A 17,604-nucleotide genomic window follows, 5' to 3' on the forward strand; every position below is an offset into this window, starting at 1 on the left:
CGAAGAGAACGAATGATTATTCCTACCTCACACCATACCAGGGAATAAATTCCAGGGGATTTTAAAATGTAATATATAAAACTTTAAAAGGAATAGAAGAAAATATAGGATAATCTCTTTTCATTCTTGGGATAGGATGGATTTCTGAAACAAGGTGCACAAAACCCTAACCAAAAATAAGAAGATGGATACATTTGACTACATTAAAATCAATAATTTCTGCTTGGGAATTCCCCAGTGGTCCAGTGGTTAGGACTCCGAGCTTTCACTGCCGAGGGCCCAGATTTAATCCCTGGTTGGGAACTAAGATCCTGCAAGCCATGTGGCATGGCCAAGCAAAAGGCAACAACAAAAAAATCAATAATTTCTGCTCATCAAAGAGGTCACAACGAAAAGTGATGACAAGTCACAAAGTTGGGTAAGGTATTTGCCACACGTCAATGATAAAATATATAAAGAACTTCTACAAGTTAATAAGAAGAAAATGAAGCATCCAATAGAAAAATAGGCCAGAGAACACAAACAGGCATTTTATATAAAAGGTCCAATACACATATGAAACTTGACTCACGTTCCTGGTTATCAGGGAAGTGATAATTAAAACCATAATGAAACACCATTTTACTCTCAATCCATTGACAAAAAATCCCAAGTGTTGTTAATATTATGTGTTGGCAAGAACTTGGAACAAGGAGGATGCCTATGCAGTACAGGTGGGAATGTGAATTGGCTCAACTCATAAGAAACAATCTGGTAGAGTGTTTTTTTTTTTAATATTTATTTATTTGGTTGCGCTGGGTCTTAACTGCAGCAGGCAGGCTCCTTTAGTTGCGACTCAAGGGCTCCTTAGGTGCAGCACGTGGGCTCCCAAGTTGTGGCATGCATGTGGGATCCAATTCCCTGGCCAGGGATTGAACCTGGGCCCCCTGCTTTGGGAGCACGGAGCCTTAACCACTGTACCACTGGGGAAGTCCCCAATCTGGTAGAATTTTTGTGAGTTGGCCATTTGCATACTATGTAGCCCAAAGATTCCTTTTCTAGGGAATACAGGTGTATATTAATAGAGAAACCCTTGCAGAGGTGACCAGAAGCCTTGTAGAAGAAATGTTCATTAACGCATTGTTGTAATAATAGTAAAAAGTCAGAAAGAACCCAAATATTCATTGTTAGAATAGGCAATTAAATTATATATTCACATAGTGGATTGATACACAGCAGTACAAATGAATTAAATACTATTACAGGTGTCAGCATGGCTGAACCTTAGAAATATAAGGTTGAGGGGAGGAAAACAAATCAGAGAATAATCCATGTATTTTATTACTACTTTTATATTATTCAAATCCAAGCAAAACTACATTAAGAGCTTCATAGATATGTGGTTATAAAGACTTTTAAAGCAAAGCAGAGAAACTCAGGATAGGAGTTACCTGGATTCATTAATTAATATACAAAGATTGGCTTAATAGATGGAAAATTGGTATATTTTCATGATTGTCTTTGGATCTAAAAATAGATGTATCTTTAATGTCCCTCATAGGATATAGAAGTGGGGCGGGGGGGGTGGGAAGTAGAGGCTGGGATGATGTGGGAGTCTCTGAACATGGGAGCCAACAGTTCGTTTCACCCCTGAGCATGAATGCTTCTCCCCATATTGGGAGGTGGTCTACTTCTCCTCCACTTAAATCAGGGCTACTTTGGTGACTTGCTTTGACCAATAATGCACTAAAGTAATATTCTGGATCTTCAGATTGCAGGCTTTAAAAGGACTGGCAGCTTACCCTTCCCCTCACTTGGAGCTCAGTTGCCAGCTGTAAGGAAGGCCAGGGTATTGATGGGCACTCATTTGTAGCCATACCCTGGACGGCAGGGGCCATTTTGGATGGCCCAGCCCAGCGAAGCGTCCAGCTGAGTGCAAAGCACGAGGCAGCCCCTAGCCCACGAGGGCTAATGTCAGTCAGTGTGGAACTCAGCCATCCTGCAGAATTAAGTTCTGGGGTGGCTTGTTCTGCAGAAGCAAGGGGAGAGGGACATGCAAAGAATTCAGTGATATTGGCAGTCTTGTTTCGTGGGTTGGCTGTGGGGTCACCGTACTTCATAACTTACATGCTGGTGATTTAGATAGAGTATTCTGTACGTATTAAGTGCTTCACAATAGAAAATATGAAAAAAACCCCAACTTATCAGATTGTATCTCCCTAGTTTTGATTTGTATTTTCTATGCAACTGTGATTAAACATGTTTGCGTTTAAGCAACGATCCATTTGTATTTCCCTGTGAACTGCCTGCTCCTATTCGTTGCCCCTTTATCTACTGGGTTGTTCTTTTCATATCGATTTATAAGAACTTAGCATACTAAGGAAAATAGCCCTTTTATGTCCTGTGTTTCTAAAATATCTCCCCCAGTTTGCCACTTATAAAACTTTTGACTTTGTGGTATGTTCTGTTGCACAAAAATTTTAATTTTTTATTAGTCCCAGTTATTATTACTGGTAGGTATCATGCTTAAAAAGACTACCCTCCTTCAAGATGATCTTTTAAATCATCTCAAGTACTTTTAAGATTTCATTTCATACTTAAAACCTTTGAATTAATTTTGTTACAGGGAAGCAGGACCCAGGTTAATTTTTTTGTCAAAATGACTAGCCAGTTGTTCCAATAAAAAGAACCCACACGTACCCCACTAACCTGAATTTCCTTGTACTTAACTTCTGGGCACTCCACTGTGTCTCATTGATCTTTGCTACACCAAAGTCTTTAATTCTACTAGGTTTTATATTTGGAGACTGTTCTCCACCCCCCCGCCCCCTTTTCAGGATTTACCTGGCTATCCCCCATGTTTACTTTCCTCAAATAACTGAATGTGTCAGTTAAAGAATAAGCCCTGTTGGCATTTTAATCGTGACTGCCTTGCATTTAGATGGGGAAATGTAACAGAACCCAACATCTCTGCAAGATTGCATTTGCATCTGAGAACAAGGCGTGTCTGCACTAGTTTGAATCTTTTACGTCCTTCGCAGGATTGCCTAGTCTGTGAGCCAAGGGTGTAGACACCCATCCTTGCCCCCAGGGCAGGACCCAGGTCGCACCTCTGAGGTCCACTCAGCCAAGGCTCCAGGCAGCTCCCACACCCTTCTTCTCTGCAGCATGTGACCCTGTGACTCATGTCAAACCCTACCTCAGATCCACCGAGATGGTTACTAATCGCCCAGAAAGTGTGGCGACACCGTCCTTGTGCTTAAGGACAAGCAATAATGATGTCATCTTCCGTGTAGAACTGAACCGGTGGTTTAGAGGCACTTAAAAGCAGCCAGACCTTGGGCAAGTTGCATGACCTGCGGTCCCTTTCCTCCTCCCTTGCCTGTAAAATGGGAATCTACCTGGCGGGGAGTGACAGAACGAAGGGGACACCTACGTTCCTTGGCTGAACCTCGGAGCAGGCCCACCTCTTCAGGGGCCAGATGCCAAGCCCTGTGAGTGAGCTTCTCCCTCCTGCCGCTCCCACCACGCCCACCTGCCCCCCCCCCCGCCCCCAGGGACACCTGCCCAGCCTACGGGTTGGAGGGCACCCGTCACCAAGCCGACACCCCGCCCCGCGCCCCCCACCCGCCTTTCCCAAGCCAGAATCACAAGTCAAAGATGTGTATTGTTCGACAGACACTTCTGAAAAGAGATCTAATTGAGAAAATATACAAGGCATTTAAGAATCTCATCTCCAGCGAGCACCGAAGTCTGACTGGAGGCGTCAGAGCCCTCCTCTTCAGGGCTCAGGGCTGAGAAGGTTAGCACATCGAATCATCAGTAAAAACATGCAAAAGTGAGAAGGAAACGGAAAATAACGCTGTGTTCCCCCAAAGCAGAGGGGGACGGAATTTCAGAACAAGGAGGCAGGGTGTACAAGTACCAGGTGGCTCTCCCTCCCCTCCCCCGGTTTTCCTCTCAAACTCCCCCGAGCAGGAGAAAGCAGGGAGCCCCGCCCACTCGGCAGGACCCACAGTGCATCCCTGCTCCGTGCTCAGCCCGCGGGGCTGCCCGTGGACAGGAAGACATCTCCCCACTTCTGCCCTGTTCCTTCTCTGGCTGTGGCTGCGGGGGACCCCGCTTGTGCTCCTGGGGGGCCAGGGCCTGCAGCCCTGGCTCCTTCCTTCTTTGGTTCCACCCGGAGATTGTGCTTGACGGATTCATCCCACCCCCCAAACTCCAGGCTCCCACTGGTGGGCTGAAGGCACTGACAGGAGTCCTGGGGAGATCCCCAGGACAGCCACCTTCCCCTGTGCTCTGGGCGGGTCCACCCCTGGGTACATTCCTAGCCTCAGCTCAGACCCGGGACAGGGGTGGAAGTGTGCTGTGCACGGAAAAAAGCCTCTCAGACCTTTCTCAGCTGTGCAGACGTTCCTGAACCCCACTCCACACCCCCGCTCCCAGCCCGCCCCTCGCCAGAGCCCCAGCATGCCTGGCCGTTCCCTCCAGTCCTCCCCCTTGGGCTGCCAGTGCAGCTGTGGGCCAGGCGCCCGGGGACCTGACCTCAAGATGGTGGTCACAGAAACCATCTTGGGGCACCCCCTCCATCCCCCAGACTCAGGAGGTCAGCAGAGGGTCAGGCCTTGAGAGGTCACAGCTCTGGTACAGGGAGGCGGGCAGGGCTGGAGAGAAACGGGAAGACACGTCACATCTATGGAAAGGTGTCCGAAGTACAAGCTAAGCAAGGGGAAGGGCCAGAGTGTCCAGAAGAGAAAATGGAAGAGGGAAGGGGCGGGGCCTGGAGGGAGGGGCGGGGCTTCACGCCACCCCGCAGATGAGCGTCTCTACCACGAAGGTGTTCTCGAAGTGGCGGATGGCGTTGCAGTTCTTGGCCCCTCGCTTGTTGATCCCTGGGAGAGAACAGAGAAATCCCAGTGAGGCCTGTGTCCTGGCCTAGAACTGTCTGGGCCACAAAGGCCACCAGCCTCAGAGCCTGAGCAGGGCCTCAGGACCCGGGCCGGGGAGGAGGAGGCCCAGGAAATGAAACCCAGATTCACCCAGAGACAGCGTGGTACAGCGGCATGAGCTCAAAAGCTGGAGTCAGACCTCCCAGCTCTGCCACCTTCTTGCTGTGAGACCTCAGAGGTGCTTCTTAACCTCTCTGTGCCTCCATTTCCTCATCTTTAAAAGGGGCAGCAAGAATAATGATGACAAGGATGAGGACGATGGTAACTTACACTCTCTTAGGAGGACATGAAGAGTGTAAAGCAGAGGGCTTGCCTGGTGGCGCAGTGGTTGAGAGTCCGCCTGCCGATGCAGGGGACGCGGGTTCGTGCCCCGGTCCGGGAAGATACCACATGCCGCGGAGCGGCTGGGTCCGTGAGCCATAACTACTGAGCCTGCGCGTCCGGAGCCTGTGCTCCGCAACGGGAGAGGCCACAACGGTGAGAGGCCCGCGTACCGCAAAAAAAAAAAAAAAAAAAAAAAAAAAAGTGTGAAGCAGTGCCTGGCACATAGTACGTGCTCATTAGCTGTTATTACTGCTGCTACAATCTGAGGTCTGACAGCTGGTCTCCAGCTACGCGGCCAGGCACTGCCAGAGGGTGGCCATGGTTTGGAGCTCAGGGCAGGGGCCAAAGTGGGTGGAGTCTGCCACTCACGCCTCCGGGTGGCCCTGCGCCGCAGCCGGTAGGTGTCCTTCCCGCTGCACAGGTGGTAGATGAAGGAGCCCAGGGCCTCCTTGTCACTGACATGCTCCGTGACCACCATCTCCTCCTGGATGATGTACGTCTGTGGGAGGTAGGTACCCCTCTGCAAAGGGAGTGGCCACAGCACTGGGTCAGTACCAGGGCTCGCCGCTCTCCGTCCCCGACTGCCCATTGCGCTCGCCTCCCTCCTTCTGCTAGCTTGAGCCGAGCCCCCCCCAGCGCCTGCAGTGCCCATCCAACACGCCCACCCCCTCATCCACAGGCTGCATGGCTCGCCTTTCTGACGTGCCCAGGCACTTCCTGCACCTGCACTGCCGTGAGTCACATGTGTGCGAGTCTGGTCTCCCTAGGGGGAGCACTCCTCGGGGGCAGGGCCCCCATCACCTCCCTGCACTGCTGACACGGGGTGACGTGGCGCATGGCCATGAACACTAAGGAAGCTGGTCTTGGGGTTCTTCCCAAGTGAGGGAGGCAGAAGTGGGAGGCTGGTGGGGGGGCAGAAAGGAGAGGTGTTGACTCTGAATGTGGGAGAAGGGAGCTGGAGGTGGGGGGACCAACCTGGGGTGCTGGGTCCAGCTGACAGAAACGCCCAGGCCCCCCATCCTTCCCTCGTCTCATGGAGGGAGGACAAGGGAGAGAAGATGCTGCCAGGGCCCTGCTCACCTTCACATTCATGAGGAGCTCCCAGAAGTTGCGAGGGGGCAGCACGATGGTGGTGTTGAGCTCAATGACATAGCACTTGTCCAGGGAGATGTCGTGATAGGCAGTGAGACCCTGAACAGGAAAAGGGGGCCACGTCAGTCTCCGCAGGTGAGGGACTGGCCCCGGCGGGCTGTATGAGGCACGAACCCCACCGCACCCATGATGCACCCAGATTCCTCAGCACCGGGGCGGGGACCCCTTCTCCCGCTCCTCTCCCAGCCTATGTTTGTAGAAGGTTCCACTCACTAGATGAAAACACTATTAAATGCTTCGGTTGTGACAAGGATTCTTCTTGGGGGTATACAGCCGAGGTTCGAATTTCAGGGCAACGTCCCCCCTGTGCATCTCACCAAAGCTGGGAGGTCCCGCCACCCCTATGGACAGCCTGGACCCTCAGCGAGAGATGCCCCTCCCAACCCCATGTGCTGCATCTCGATAAGATGTCAACACGGAAACAGCTCAGTAAAAAGGAACACTGGCCTCGCCTGTTCCAGCCAGCGTCCGCAGCTGGCAGGTGGCCAAGGAGAAAATCAACCGTGACTAGTTCACATTCAGTGATAACCGCATGACGTATATGATAAAAGCGGTCTCTTTAAATCCCTGATTGACCTAAACCGTAGATATCTACTCCATGGTTTATATTACACGGTATGTACTCCAAGTCTGTACAAGGGGCGTGGGCGTCCTCCTTTCACACCTGTTCCTCCTCGTGGCGCCCCCCCGCCGCCCCCCCTCCCCGGGTCCCTGGCCGGCCTTACCCGCTGGAAGTCGTGGATGATGTCTGCAGCGTCACCACCCCCAAACTGGGGCACCGGCACGTTGATGCGCTCGTAGTTCTCCTCGAGGTAGATCTTTACGTCTTCCTCCAGCTCCATGCGGGTGCGGACCTGCGAGGTCAGGGAGTCCTCGTAGAGGACGCCGCAGTGGAAGAAGTTGTCTCGGGCCAGCTGAGCAAGGAGAGGGGCGGGGGGAGAGAGGGAGGGAGAGAGTCTGGTCACACAGCGCCCTCCGTGAGACCACTGCTGCCTGCCCAACCACTCCTGGCTCCGAAGGCCTGGGGAGGCAGGGAGGATGGGTCTGTGACACCCATTTCACAGATGGAGAAACCAAGAAACATGGGGAGTCAGGGAGGGTGAGCCGGGTCTGCCAGTTCCTAGGAGGATGACCTCTTTGGGCCTCAGTTTCCCCATCTGTAAAACAAGGTGACCCCTCAGGCCCCTCTGGCCTCTGAGTCCATGAGTCTATGGCTGTGAAATGGGGCGGACCAGCGGGGGGACAGACACCTGAGAAAGAGCCTGGGGTCGGAGGGGTGTCCTCAGGGGCAAACAGGGGGACTCTGGGTTGGACAGGCTGGGCCCTGCAGGGTGCCACCCTCCGCCACCACCAGGGGGTGCTTGCCCGCCCTTCTTGCCCCCTTTGCGAGGCCCTGCAGACCTTGGAGGGAGGAGGTAGGAGCTGAGAGGCAGCCCTGTTATCAGATTCTAGTGGCACCGTGTCCAACCTCAAGCAAGGACCCACCACCTTCCCTGGATCCTGTGCTTCCTGAGAAACCTACACAAACATGGTGTCCCCTATATGAGGGACACGCCTAATCACTCCATCAGTAAGGGAAGGGAGGCAGCCTGGCGTGACCGAGGCTACGTGACTGACCGGTGGACTGCGGGCCCCTCCTACTTATCCAGGGCCTCCTCCAGGTCCGGCCCACGATGGGCAGACACCCCTTTGTCTGTTTTAGTGTAAGCTGTCCCGGGACCATGAATCATCACACAGGAATCATACTGTCCCAGGGTGTAGACCCAGAGGCTGCTCTGAGGTTCCCCTACTCCCTGGGAATTGGGGTGGGGTGAGGAACCCCAAGAGGGCATGAGGGGGGGCTGGGATCAGAGGGGAGGTCCAGGGCAGGGCCACAGCTGCAACAGGAAAAGGCCCCAGAAAGTGACAACCAGGAACAGGTGGGGAAGCAGGCCGTGGACGGAGGGGAGCTGAGGTGTCAAGGGTAAGGTCACATGGACTGCAAACTCTTTAGTCATTTCCACCGTAGAAAAACTGGATGACAACAAAGTCAAAGTCCAATGCTTGAGGGTGGGAAGAGGTCACTTGGGTCATAAATGACTGGCAATTCCCAACCTTTTTGTCACCGAGATTCCCCATTCATTATGTTTATGGTTATTCTATTAAGCAACCTTTCATTTAACTACCGTCAGTTCTGAGAGCTTGGTGGCCCTGCCTCCCTCCCCAGGCCTGGGCTGATCGCAAGGTTGCTGTGACCACGACCAGTTCTTTGGCCCAGCTTCGTGCCCAGATTGGTTGTGTGAGCAGATAACCAGGGTGTGATCATAGGTGGAGATGACTGTCTATAAGCCACCCTCCACCCTTCACGGTTTATAGCCCAAATGTCCACGCGTGGAATGTAAGCCCTTAGAGCAAGATCCATGGGCACAGGGGCTGGGCTCTGAAGGGATCGCAGAGTTCCAATGTCTGCTGCACCTGAGTTTCTGGTGCTAATGCCCTGGGGTGACGCTGTGGGAAGGGGCTGCGGGCCTCACAGCCCAGATTCCAATCCCGGCTCCCCCATCACCGACTATGCTCCTGGGAGAGCTCCCTGTCAGCCTCAGATGCAACCAAAGAGATAGGTAAGGACACTCCTCCGGAGCCCATGGCAGTCAGAGGACGGGGACCCGGTCCTGTCTCCCGGACCAAGACCAGAGAGGAGAAGGAGGCAGGTCTTCTGGGCTTGCCCGGGCACCCCTCCCACCTAGGGGGCGTGTCCAGGGCTTCCTGCTGTCCCCTCCTCTCCGTCGCCGTTCACAGGGCCTGATCCTGCCGGCCCACACCCACGGCAAACCCTCGCCCTGCCCTGCCCTCTCTAAAACGCCACTCTTTCACCAAGGCCCCGCCTCCCTCCGCCCCACCTCACCTGAGCGAGGAAGAAGTATCTGTAGATGTAGACAGACGCGAACACCAGGCCCATGAGCAGCACGACCATGCCCATCGACAGGTAGCACAAGCCGCCCACAGAGCTCCCCTTCTTGTAGCGGTGGTAGGCGGGCCGCTCCTCCTGTGGACAGCAGTGCAGGGTCAGCCCCGTGGTGGCCCCGCACCCCTGGGAATCCCTGCCACCCCTTTCCGGAAGTGAGACCTCACTCTGCTGGCTGGGAAGGAGCCTTGGAGCAAAGGGAGGGGAGGACGACGCTCAGGACACACAGAGCATCGTCTCTGGAAGGAAAGGAAAGCGTTACCAGGACCCCCCAGCTGTTCCCATCTAAAGAGAAACGGAGCCCCACCTTGGACCCACGGGGACTAAGCAAGCGTGTTTTGAATCACCCACGCCATTAGCCCCCTTCATTATACCAGTTGTGACCACAGTAGATTCTTTCAAATGTAGAGAGGGCGGAAGCACAGATATGGCCTTGGTGACTGAGCCAGGCCTAGGAACCTGTAGGAACTGGAGTGACTGGGAGGGCCGGGAGCTGCTGCCCTGGGCAGTGGGGACCAAGGAAGGCTTCGAAGGTAGGAAGTGACAAGATCCACCTGAAAGCTGGAGTGCCCAGAGGGACCGGGATGGGGACAGTGGGGGTGGGGAGTCTGCTGGGCTCTTCCAAGGAAGCTGCGGCAGGAAACGGTCACTGACCAGTGGGGACAGGGCTCTGGGAGGCCCGCAGGGTCTGGGCGCGGGAGCTCGCGCCCTCCGGCCACCCCGGGCAGAGGCCAGCCTGCCGGGGCGGCGATGGCATCACACGGGCGCTGGTATCGAGTAGGCTGTCAGAAGCAGGCCCACAGGGTGAAGTCTGGAGGCTTCCGCAAGCCTCTGCTGGGAGGGGAACGTGGTTGCCGGCAGGCAGGCCAGGGCAGGAGGTTCCTGGAAAAACCCTCTCTAGGGAGCCAGGCTCAGGTTTGGGACAGTAGCTGCAGGACTGCCAAGAAGCAGCAAGCCAAGCGGACCCAACTCCAGTCCACACACGTCTGGGCCAGTGGCCGGAGGTGTGTGTAAAGCTCAGCAGCCCTGCGTTCCCTGGAGCGCTGGACTGAGAATCTCGTGACTCGGGCTCTTCCCAGCTGTGTGAGCTCGGCCATCGCTCGTCTTTGTGCCCTTCCTCGCTGGCACCCCTGCCCTAACCCGGGCCTCCTTCACCCTGGAGATGTTGCAAAAGCCCCAGGCCTGGCTCTGCCTCTGGGATCCATCATTCAATCCCTCCTCCACGGTGTCCAGATGCAGCCGGGTGAGGGTAGAGGCCAGTGCCCCTGCCAACCTCAAGGAGCTGTGGCAGAGGTGGGGGGGCAGGAGGGGAGCCTGGGCCTTCTCACTCCGGCCCCGCCGCTAACCGTCTGCTTAGCGCTCTGTGCCCACTTCCACTCCCCTCATCCTGCTTAGCGGGAGGTCGGCAGTGCGGACATGATGCACGTCCAAGTTACCCAAGACAGGCCTTTATTCTCAGGGCACACAGGAGGCCCAGACTGGTAGGGGTGGGGGACCTGGGCCTCAGGGAGCAGAGGGGCATCCCACCAGAGTGGGTGATGCCTCCCTGCTTGGAGCTCTCCCCTCTCCCCACACCCTTTCCTCAGGAAAAGGGTAGAAAATGCCTGAAAGACACACACACCCCTATCACGAGGCACATGTATCACCAGGCCAGTGGCCCCCAGCCTCCAGCACCATGGGATGGAGACACAGGATGGAGAGGTGACCCGGCCCATCCCATACCCCCTCACAGGCTGGGCCATCTGCAGGCCTGGGGCCTCTCCCCACCCTGGCCCTGCTGCAGAGGTGCTGCGATCAAAACCAGAGAAGCACCTGGTGAGACCACCCCCCTGGCTGGCATCTCCTTGGCATGCTGGGGCTCCCTGGGGGCAATAACCAAGGTCACTAGCACACCTGGGTGGCCACTGCTCACAGGGCCTCCAGGGACAGCTGCCAGTGGGAGGGGGTGGGGGACTGCAAGCGTTTTGACTTTCCAACGGGCTCCCAGGATCAGCCCAGGATGGGGCGACCCGATGACCAAGCTCTGCCAGTGTCTTGCAGGAACAAGCCACCCAGGGGCTCCAGCCATCCTCAGTGGGTCCTAAGGAAAGGTGGGTGACGCAGAAGAAAGGCCAGGCGCCACACCCACTGGGAATCCTGCCCTGGAGGCACAACATTTGTATTTAGCGAGACCAGTAGGGATGCAGGGACCCAGAGGCCCCCAACAGGGGCTGCGATCCATGCGTGGGGAACATCCCAGCCTCCTGACCCTCCAACCCTCTGCAGGTCCTCCGGTGAAATGTGAACAGACTCTTCCTGACAGGGTTTTGTTGGGATTAAAGGAGACAGAGACCCTGAAAGCCCTTTGTAAAGGATAAAGTGGTAGATAAAAATAGCAGATCTTTATCAGCTAAAGCTCTCCTTCTTTTTTTTTAGGGCCACCACAAGCCAGCTGTCGAGGCTGCACAGTGGCCATGCTTTGCTCCTGCAAACCAGAGAAGCAAAAGCAAGCTTATGAGAACCGCTTTTAAAAAAACCAGAAAACAAAAAAAAGTCAATGGGCTACAAAGCAAGAGCCCAAGGGCCAGCTCCACAATTGAGGTTCACAGACAAGGGGAGGCCTACCAGTTTTATAGCTTCCTTTCTGCTCCCGACTGGGTCAGGTGTTTCTATGTGCAGGGGGGAGGGGCCAGGCAGGGGGGCCAGGCTGCCCCAGGTGGGGAGGAGGTCAGGGAGGACGGAGAGTGGGGAGCGGCTCCAGAGGAAAATGAGGCAAGTGGCTGAGGACAGTCTCCAGCCAGGACCCCTGGATCTCACCCTGTGTCCTCACACGGCTCTGTGGGTGTCCCTGTGAAGGCTGGGGATCCTCCCCTTTCCCAGAGCTGTGGACAATGGCTTCCTATCCTGCTCCTACAGACCCCTCTAGGGCACACCCGTGGCTCACGCCCTGCACCCCTCCCTACCTGACACCCCTCGGTCTGGCATGCGGAGGCCAAACCCCCAGAAGCATCATGGCTGAGCAGGAGGGATGGAAGGGAAAGCAGGCCCAGAGGCTGCTGGTGTCCCGGCTTCGAGACAGAGGCACTGGGACCGGGACGTAAAGCCCCAGGTGGGTGGGAAGTCCCTGAATCCTGCCCTCGCTGGCAGGGCTTGAAAGGTCAGCCCCGAGCTGCAGCCCTCAGAGGCCTCTGGGGAGCCTGTAAACAGCCTGGGCTGGAACCTGGGGCCTCACCCCTTAGGATCCGGGCTGCGCAGCTCACCCAGAATGACAGGAATGACGGCCGAGGGGCCTGCTTCCCGAAGCCCCCAGCTGCTTCACCTGTCATGCTGGAGCCCCAGGAGAAGGCTCCCCCGCCACATGGAGCAGTTACCCACAGCCAGGCATCTGGGGGCTTCCAGAAAGTAGAAAAATACTGCTTCCATGGCAACTGGGCTTCCTGAGCCACAGGCCTCGCCGTGCACTCGTGTAGGCCACGTGGGCCACATGTCCGGGGACCCGAAAGGGGCCCAGGCCTAGGCCTGCCTGTTTCACGGAGCCTGCAGTGGAGCTCCTTAAATGATTAGGCAAAGCCAGGGCCAGAAGAGCCAGGGGGAACCCAGCCAACTTAAGCATTAACTCAGAAGACCCGCAGGGCTCATGGACAGAGCTCCCCAGCTACCTTCCCTCGGTAAGGATGTCGAAATGAACCGCAAGCAGAGTAACTACAGTTGCAGGCTGCTCGGAGGCGGCTAGCAGGGAGCCAGAAATGCAGCCACAGCAGGCCCGGGCAGACGGCTGGGGGCGGGTCTCGCCTCACCTCCCCAGCACCAGTCCCCCCTCCTCAGCATCTTTCTTTCCCAGGCTGCAGACCACAAAGGCAAGGGCACCAGTGAGAGAGAAAGAGAGAGATAGACAGACAGAAGCCTAGCCGGGGTCGGGGGACTGGGCCTCTGCCCACGGAGCACGCAGAGCTGTGCTCAGACGTACAGACGTCAGCTGGGTAAATGCTGGTAAGGCATCGTGAACTTGCCATCAGGGAAACCCATTCCTGCCCTGTGACCCACCGGTGCCCACGGTGCAAGCCGTGTGAGGAGGAAGGGCATGGACCCGGAGGACACTCTTGACAGCCCTCTGCACTGCTCTGCTTGGCTGGGCCAGGCAGATTCCCTCTTCTGTTCTGTACCTGACAGTCAAGGTGAGACCCCAGAGAACAAAGGCTGGGGGGGACGAGAAGCAGAGCTGCGGCTGGAAGGGCTCTCCTGGGGGAGACACAGCTCAGAGACACTGCAGGGGCTGCGCTTCCCTGCTCTTACCATAAACATTTTTTTTTATGGTAAGAGAAACTCATCCTCTGTGGCAATCTGCTGACAGCCTTGAAACATGCAAGGATGGGCCGCGGGGAGAACAGAGAAGAGAGGGAAATGAGAGAGAAAGCAGAAAAGCCACTGTGGCACAAGTCCAAACGCCACAGCCCCTCAGGGAAGGCCCAGGGCAGGCGGGCAAAGGGCAGGACTGCCCATTCACCAAGGTCCTCTTGGCCCAGGCCGCAGGGCTGGCGGGGATGGGGCACTGGGGCAGGAGGACGCCAAGCCCTGCGATCCACCCTCCTGGCCGGCAGGGGACCCTCCCCCAACCGCTCCAGGAGACTCAGCTCCCTCCTGCCCAGGACCTGAGGCCAGGATGGGGAAAGTGAAATCTGATCCCCAGGTATGCGGGCCGGGGGAGGGGGTGACACAGGGGCCATTAATCAAAAGCAAAAGCCAAGGAGAAAATTCCAGCGCTGAGATGACTGTACTGAACACGGTTCTCTCCCCTTGTAGGCCCCCAGCCCGGACTGTTCGAGTCTCTACATGCCCACACCTGGCTGTGTGTGTGTGTGTGTGTGTGCTCACGTGCGCACACATGGGGGAGCAAAGACACAGGCAGATAGTAGGGAGAGGGGAACTGGGCTGAGAGGCCCAGGGCAGGCCAGTGGGCCTCCAAAGGGGAAGAATCCAGCCAGAGCGTACTAAGAGGGGGTGCTCCCCGTCCAGCCCACCTTCCAGGCTGGCTTGCTGCCAGCTGCCCACCAGCGCAGGCCCCTCATCATCTGGGAGGCAAGCACCACATGGGGGGGGGGTGGGCAGCTGGAGGCGCAGCTGGACCCTCACACCCATCCCTTCCTGGCCCACCGAGGCACTTCCTTCCAGCGGCACATGTGAGGACAAAATCCTCCTTGTTTCAGTTTTTACTCAGAAGCAGGGGGAGGCCCAATGTGAGAGTGTTCCTGCCGCCCTACCCTGGCCACTGGGGCCTGCACACAGGTTGAAACTTTATTAGGACAGCTAGAGGGTGGCTCACTGGTGAAAGGCGCTCGTGAACTCATCTGTTCATCGAGTGGTCCTTCCAGGGCTTTAAATCTTACTTTCGAGTCCAGTTCAGTAACCAAAGAGGGTTCCAGGGTCACCCCGAGCCGAAACAGACCTTCTGATAAGCTTTCCTCCGGCAGGCCCGTCAGCGCGGGACAAACCCAAATGTCCTGTCTTGATGAAGCAGCTCCTGGGGCCTCCCAGTCCGCTCGCCCCAGGCTGATGCGGTCCTGGGCTACTGTGAAAGCTGGGCACCTGCTGAGCTTACTGGGCGAGGTAGGAGGCAAGAATGGGGGGGCTTGCTCTACGTTGGGCACTGGATGTGGGGGAAACGTACCCACTGGCCAGGCGAGGCCACAAGAGGCTCACAGAAGTGCACTCTCTTCCCAAGGCTCCGATTCCACTAGGCGACTGGTAGAGCCAACATGCGACACCCCAAAGCCTCCCCTGATCCCCTGAGGGCCCCTCAGATCCCCTGAAGCAGATCTGTCCTAAAGGGGCTGGGATTTTCATCTTCCTCCAGGGGCCCCATCGCTCCCCCTTGCCAATTAAGACAGCCAGGAGACCCTACCCAACTAACGAGGTCTGGGGGCGAGGCACACTCAGCAGGCTCGAAGCCACTGAAAACAGCACAGGGAAAACGTTGATATTTCCATTTCACGCTGGATGAGGGGGAAGAGAGGACGCTTGACTCCGGAGCCAGAAGCTGGATGTCAGCTACCGCCAAGGCGATGCTGGCATCTGCCATCCCGCCTGACACCCATCAGCAGGCTGCTGCCGGGGGACGTGCCACTCCTGTGAAATTTGGCAGACCTTCTGATGGGTTTGAAATCCATCCTTCCACTGTCTGGCTGGTCCTCCCTCCTGCCCAAATCCTATAGCTTTTGGAGGCAGGGTCCAGTTTTCCAGGCCTCAGCTGGGTGCCTGGTCCTGGGAGTAGCAGCTGGGAGAAGACAGGAGTGGGTGTGCTGCCTTGGGCCCCCAGCCCTGCACCCTCCAGGGGCTAAGTGGAAGGGAGGAAGGAGGTTTAAAGGGCCCCCTGCAAACTGTTAAAGGTGCAGGCCATGGCTTCAAATATGAAGTGTCCCCCCGCCCCATTTAAGCATTAGAAGAAGATGGAGCTGCTCTGGTGGCGGCTGCAGAGCACCCCACCCCCTGGAAACCCAGCCCCGGGGGTCACTGATGCTGCAGCGACCACACCAGGGCAGGGGAGCGTGCCAAGGCTCTTCCTGGAATTCCTCACTTAGGTATCTTTGCTCTGGCTATAACACCCACCTCTGAGGACCCTCTCCTGTGTCCTCTCTTCCAGGGCACAGGTCATCCTGAAGCACCCACCCTCCCATACCCAACCCCCCAAGCAAGGTTTAGTTTGAGCCATCAACTTGGGGAGGGGCCTTGGCGCTGAAGAAGACTTCCCATGGGGGGGGGACGGGAGCTTGGTGCGCCCCAAGAACGGCAGGAGCGACGGCCGCGTGGAAGCAGCGTAGACACCTCTGCCGAGACACTACAGGGCCAGGCTGGACCAGCTCTCTCTCCCTCCCCTCCTTGCCCGCCACGCGTCCTGCCCCCTCTGGGCCCTCCCCCGGTCGGACTCCACGCAGCTCAGACAGTTTTCCACGGCGGAAATGCCTCCTCTCCCCCAGGCCGGAGGGAAAGGGGAGGAGGGGAGGCCGCTGGAGGGGGCGGGGTGCACCGAGGCCCGCCTCCACAAAGCGCAGCCTGGGTGCTAGAGGGCACCAGGGCACCGCGGAGTGGAGGGGGTAGCCCAGTGTGCGAGGGAGCCGGGAGAGGAAGGAAGGGGGCAGGAAGGCCCAGGCGGCAGGGGGGGCGGTGGGATCAGGGCACCCAGCCTCGTAACCCCGAATCTCGAACCCCGGACGTGCGGCCAGGCGGATTCTGGTTTATCTCCATTTCATGTATTATCACTTTCTGGTCCACCAATTCAGGTGCAGACCAACAGCACATCCCTCGCCCCCAGCAGTCCCCCGTTTGGGACGCAATCAATAGTCCCGCCCCCTTCGTTGGCACCAGAGCCCCTCTCCCCATTCCCCACCAATCACAACCCACCGCCCTACTTTGGGGAAACAATGTCCAACCCTCCTCCCATCCCCCACCTGGGGACTCGACCCGCGGCCCCTCCTCCATGATTGGAACCAGACACACATACCCCCACCGACATTCCTCGAACCTCTCCGGACCAGCTCCCTCCCCTATTCTGGGGCCAGGCGCCTAGGGCTCGGTCCACTTTTGGAAGAGACCTTGAGCGCTTCCTCACCTGGGACCATCGACTCGGAGCCCCTCCCATTCTTCGGACTTATGCTTTCGGCTGCCGCAGAGGGCCAGGACCCAAGGCCCCTCCCCACTCTGGGATGGATGACCCATTCCGGAATCCCACCCCCGCTCCGCTCGAGACTCCGGGGTCCCGATGCGCCTCGGGTAGTCGCCGGGGCCGGCAAGGCGCGCTTCGACCCCCCGTCCCCTGCCTGAGACCCCCGGTCCCTCTCACCCGAGCCGGCGTCAGCAGGATCTCAGCGGCTGGGGCGGGCGCCGGGGCCGAGGCCGAGGCCGAAGCCTTGTCGGCCTTGTCGCCCTTGATACCGGCCACCGCGGGCTGGAAGCTGATCTTCACCATGGCTGCGCCAGGCCGCGCGTCCGCCCTGCAGCCTCCGGCCGTGCAGCCACTCTCTGTGCAGCCTCTATCTGTACCACAGCCGCTCGGTTCTCCGCAGGCACCGGAAGTTTGAATCGCGTTGGGTCCTTTTCTCTAACCCCACCCCCAGCCCGCCCCGCCCCCGCCCCCCCCAAGGGAGGGCCTTGGCGCCCTGCGCGCCTGCGCCCCCTTCCCGCCAGCTGGGTTCGCAGTGACCGCTGCCGGGCGCGCTGCTCCGACCTGGGGAAGTCTAAGGTTCCCTTAACCACTCACTCAACTCACTCCATCCATCCATCGCA

At 57.2% G+C, this 17,604-nt stretch overlaps 1 protein-coding gene across 1 annotated transcript; it reads right to left on the reverse strand.

The window, feature by feature from the left end:
• Positions 1-3,644: 3,644 nt before the first annotated feature.
• On the reverse strand, positions 3,645-17,398 carry ITM2C (integral membrane protein 2C). The gene is made up of 6 exons (XM_022567925.2): positions 17,162-17,398; positions 9,289-9,429; positions 7,130-7,318; positions 6,333-6,443; positions 5,622-5,772; positions 3,645-4,871 (listed from the first exon to the last, which is right to left on the reverse strand). Exons 1-6 carry the CDS (start codon positions 17,285-17,287, stop codon positions 4,780-4,782), a joined length of 810 nt encoding a protein of 269 aa, XP_022423633.1. The 5' UTR covers positions 17,288-17,398; the 3' UTR covers positions 3,645-4,779.
• Positions 17,399-17,604: the final 206 nt, after the last annotated feature.

This window comes from Delphinapterus leucas, chromosome 8 (genome assembly GCF_059928025.1).
Source record: "Delphinapterus leucas isolate spDelLeu-1000000601 "Yukka" chromosome 8, BTC_Dleu_Yukka2, whole genome shotgun sequence".
In the NCBI taxonomy this organism is placed as follows: Eukaryota; Metazoa; Chordata; class Mammalia; order Artiodactyla; family Monodontidae; genus Delphinapterus; species Delphinapterus leucas.

Coding starts and splice junctions, on each gene's coding strand:
- ITM2C (XM_022567925.2), bottom strand. CDS start 17,287: ATGGTGAAGATCAGCTTCCAGCCCGCGGTGGCCGGTATCAAGGGCGAC. Junction 7,319..9,288: donor GATACTTCTTCCTCGCTCAG/GTGAGGTGGGGC, acceptor CTCCTTGCTCAG/CTGGCCCGAGACAACTTCTT. Junction 5,773..6,332: donor AGCTCCTCATGAATGTGAAG/GTGAGCAGGGCC, acceptor CTCCCTTTGCAG/AGGGGTACCTACCTCCCACA.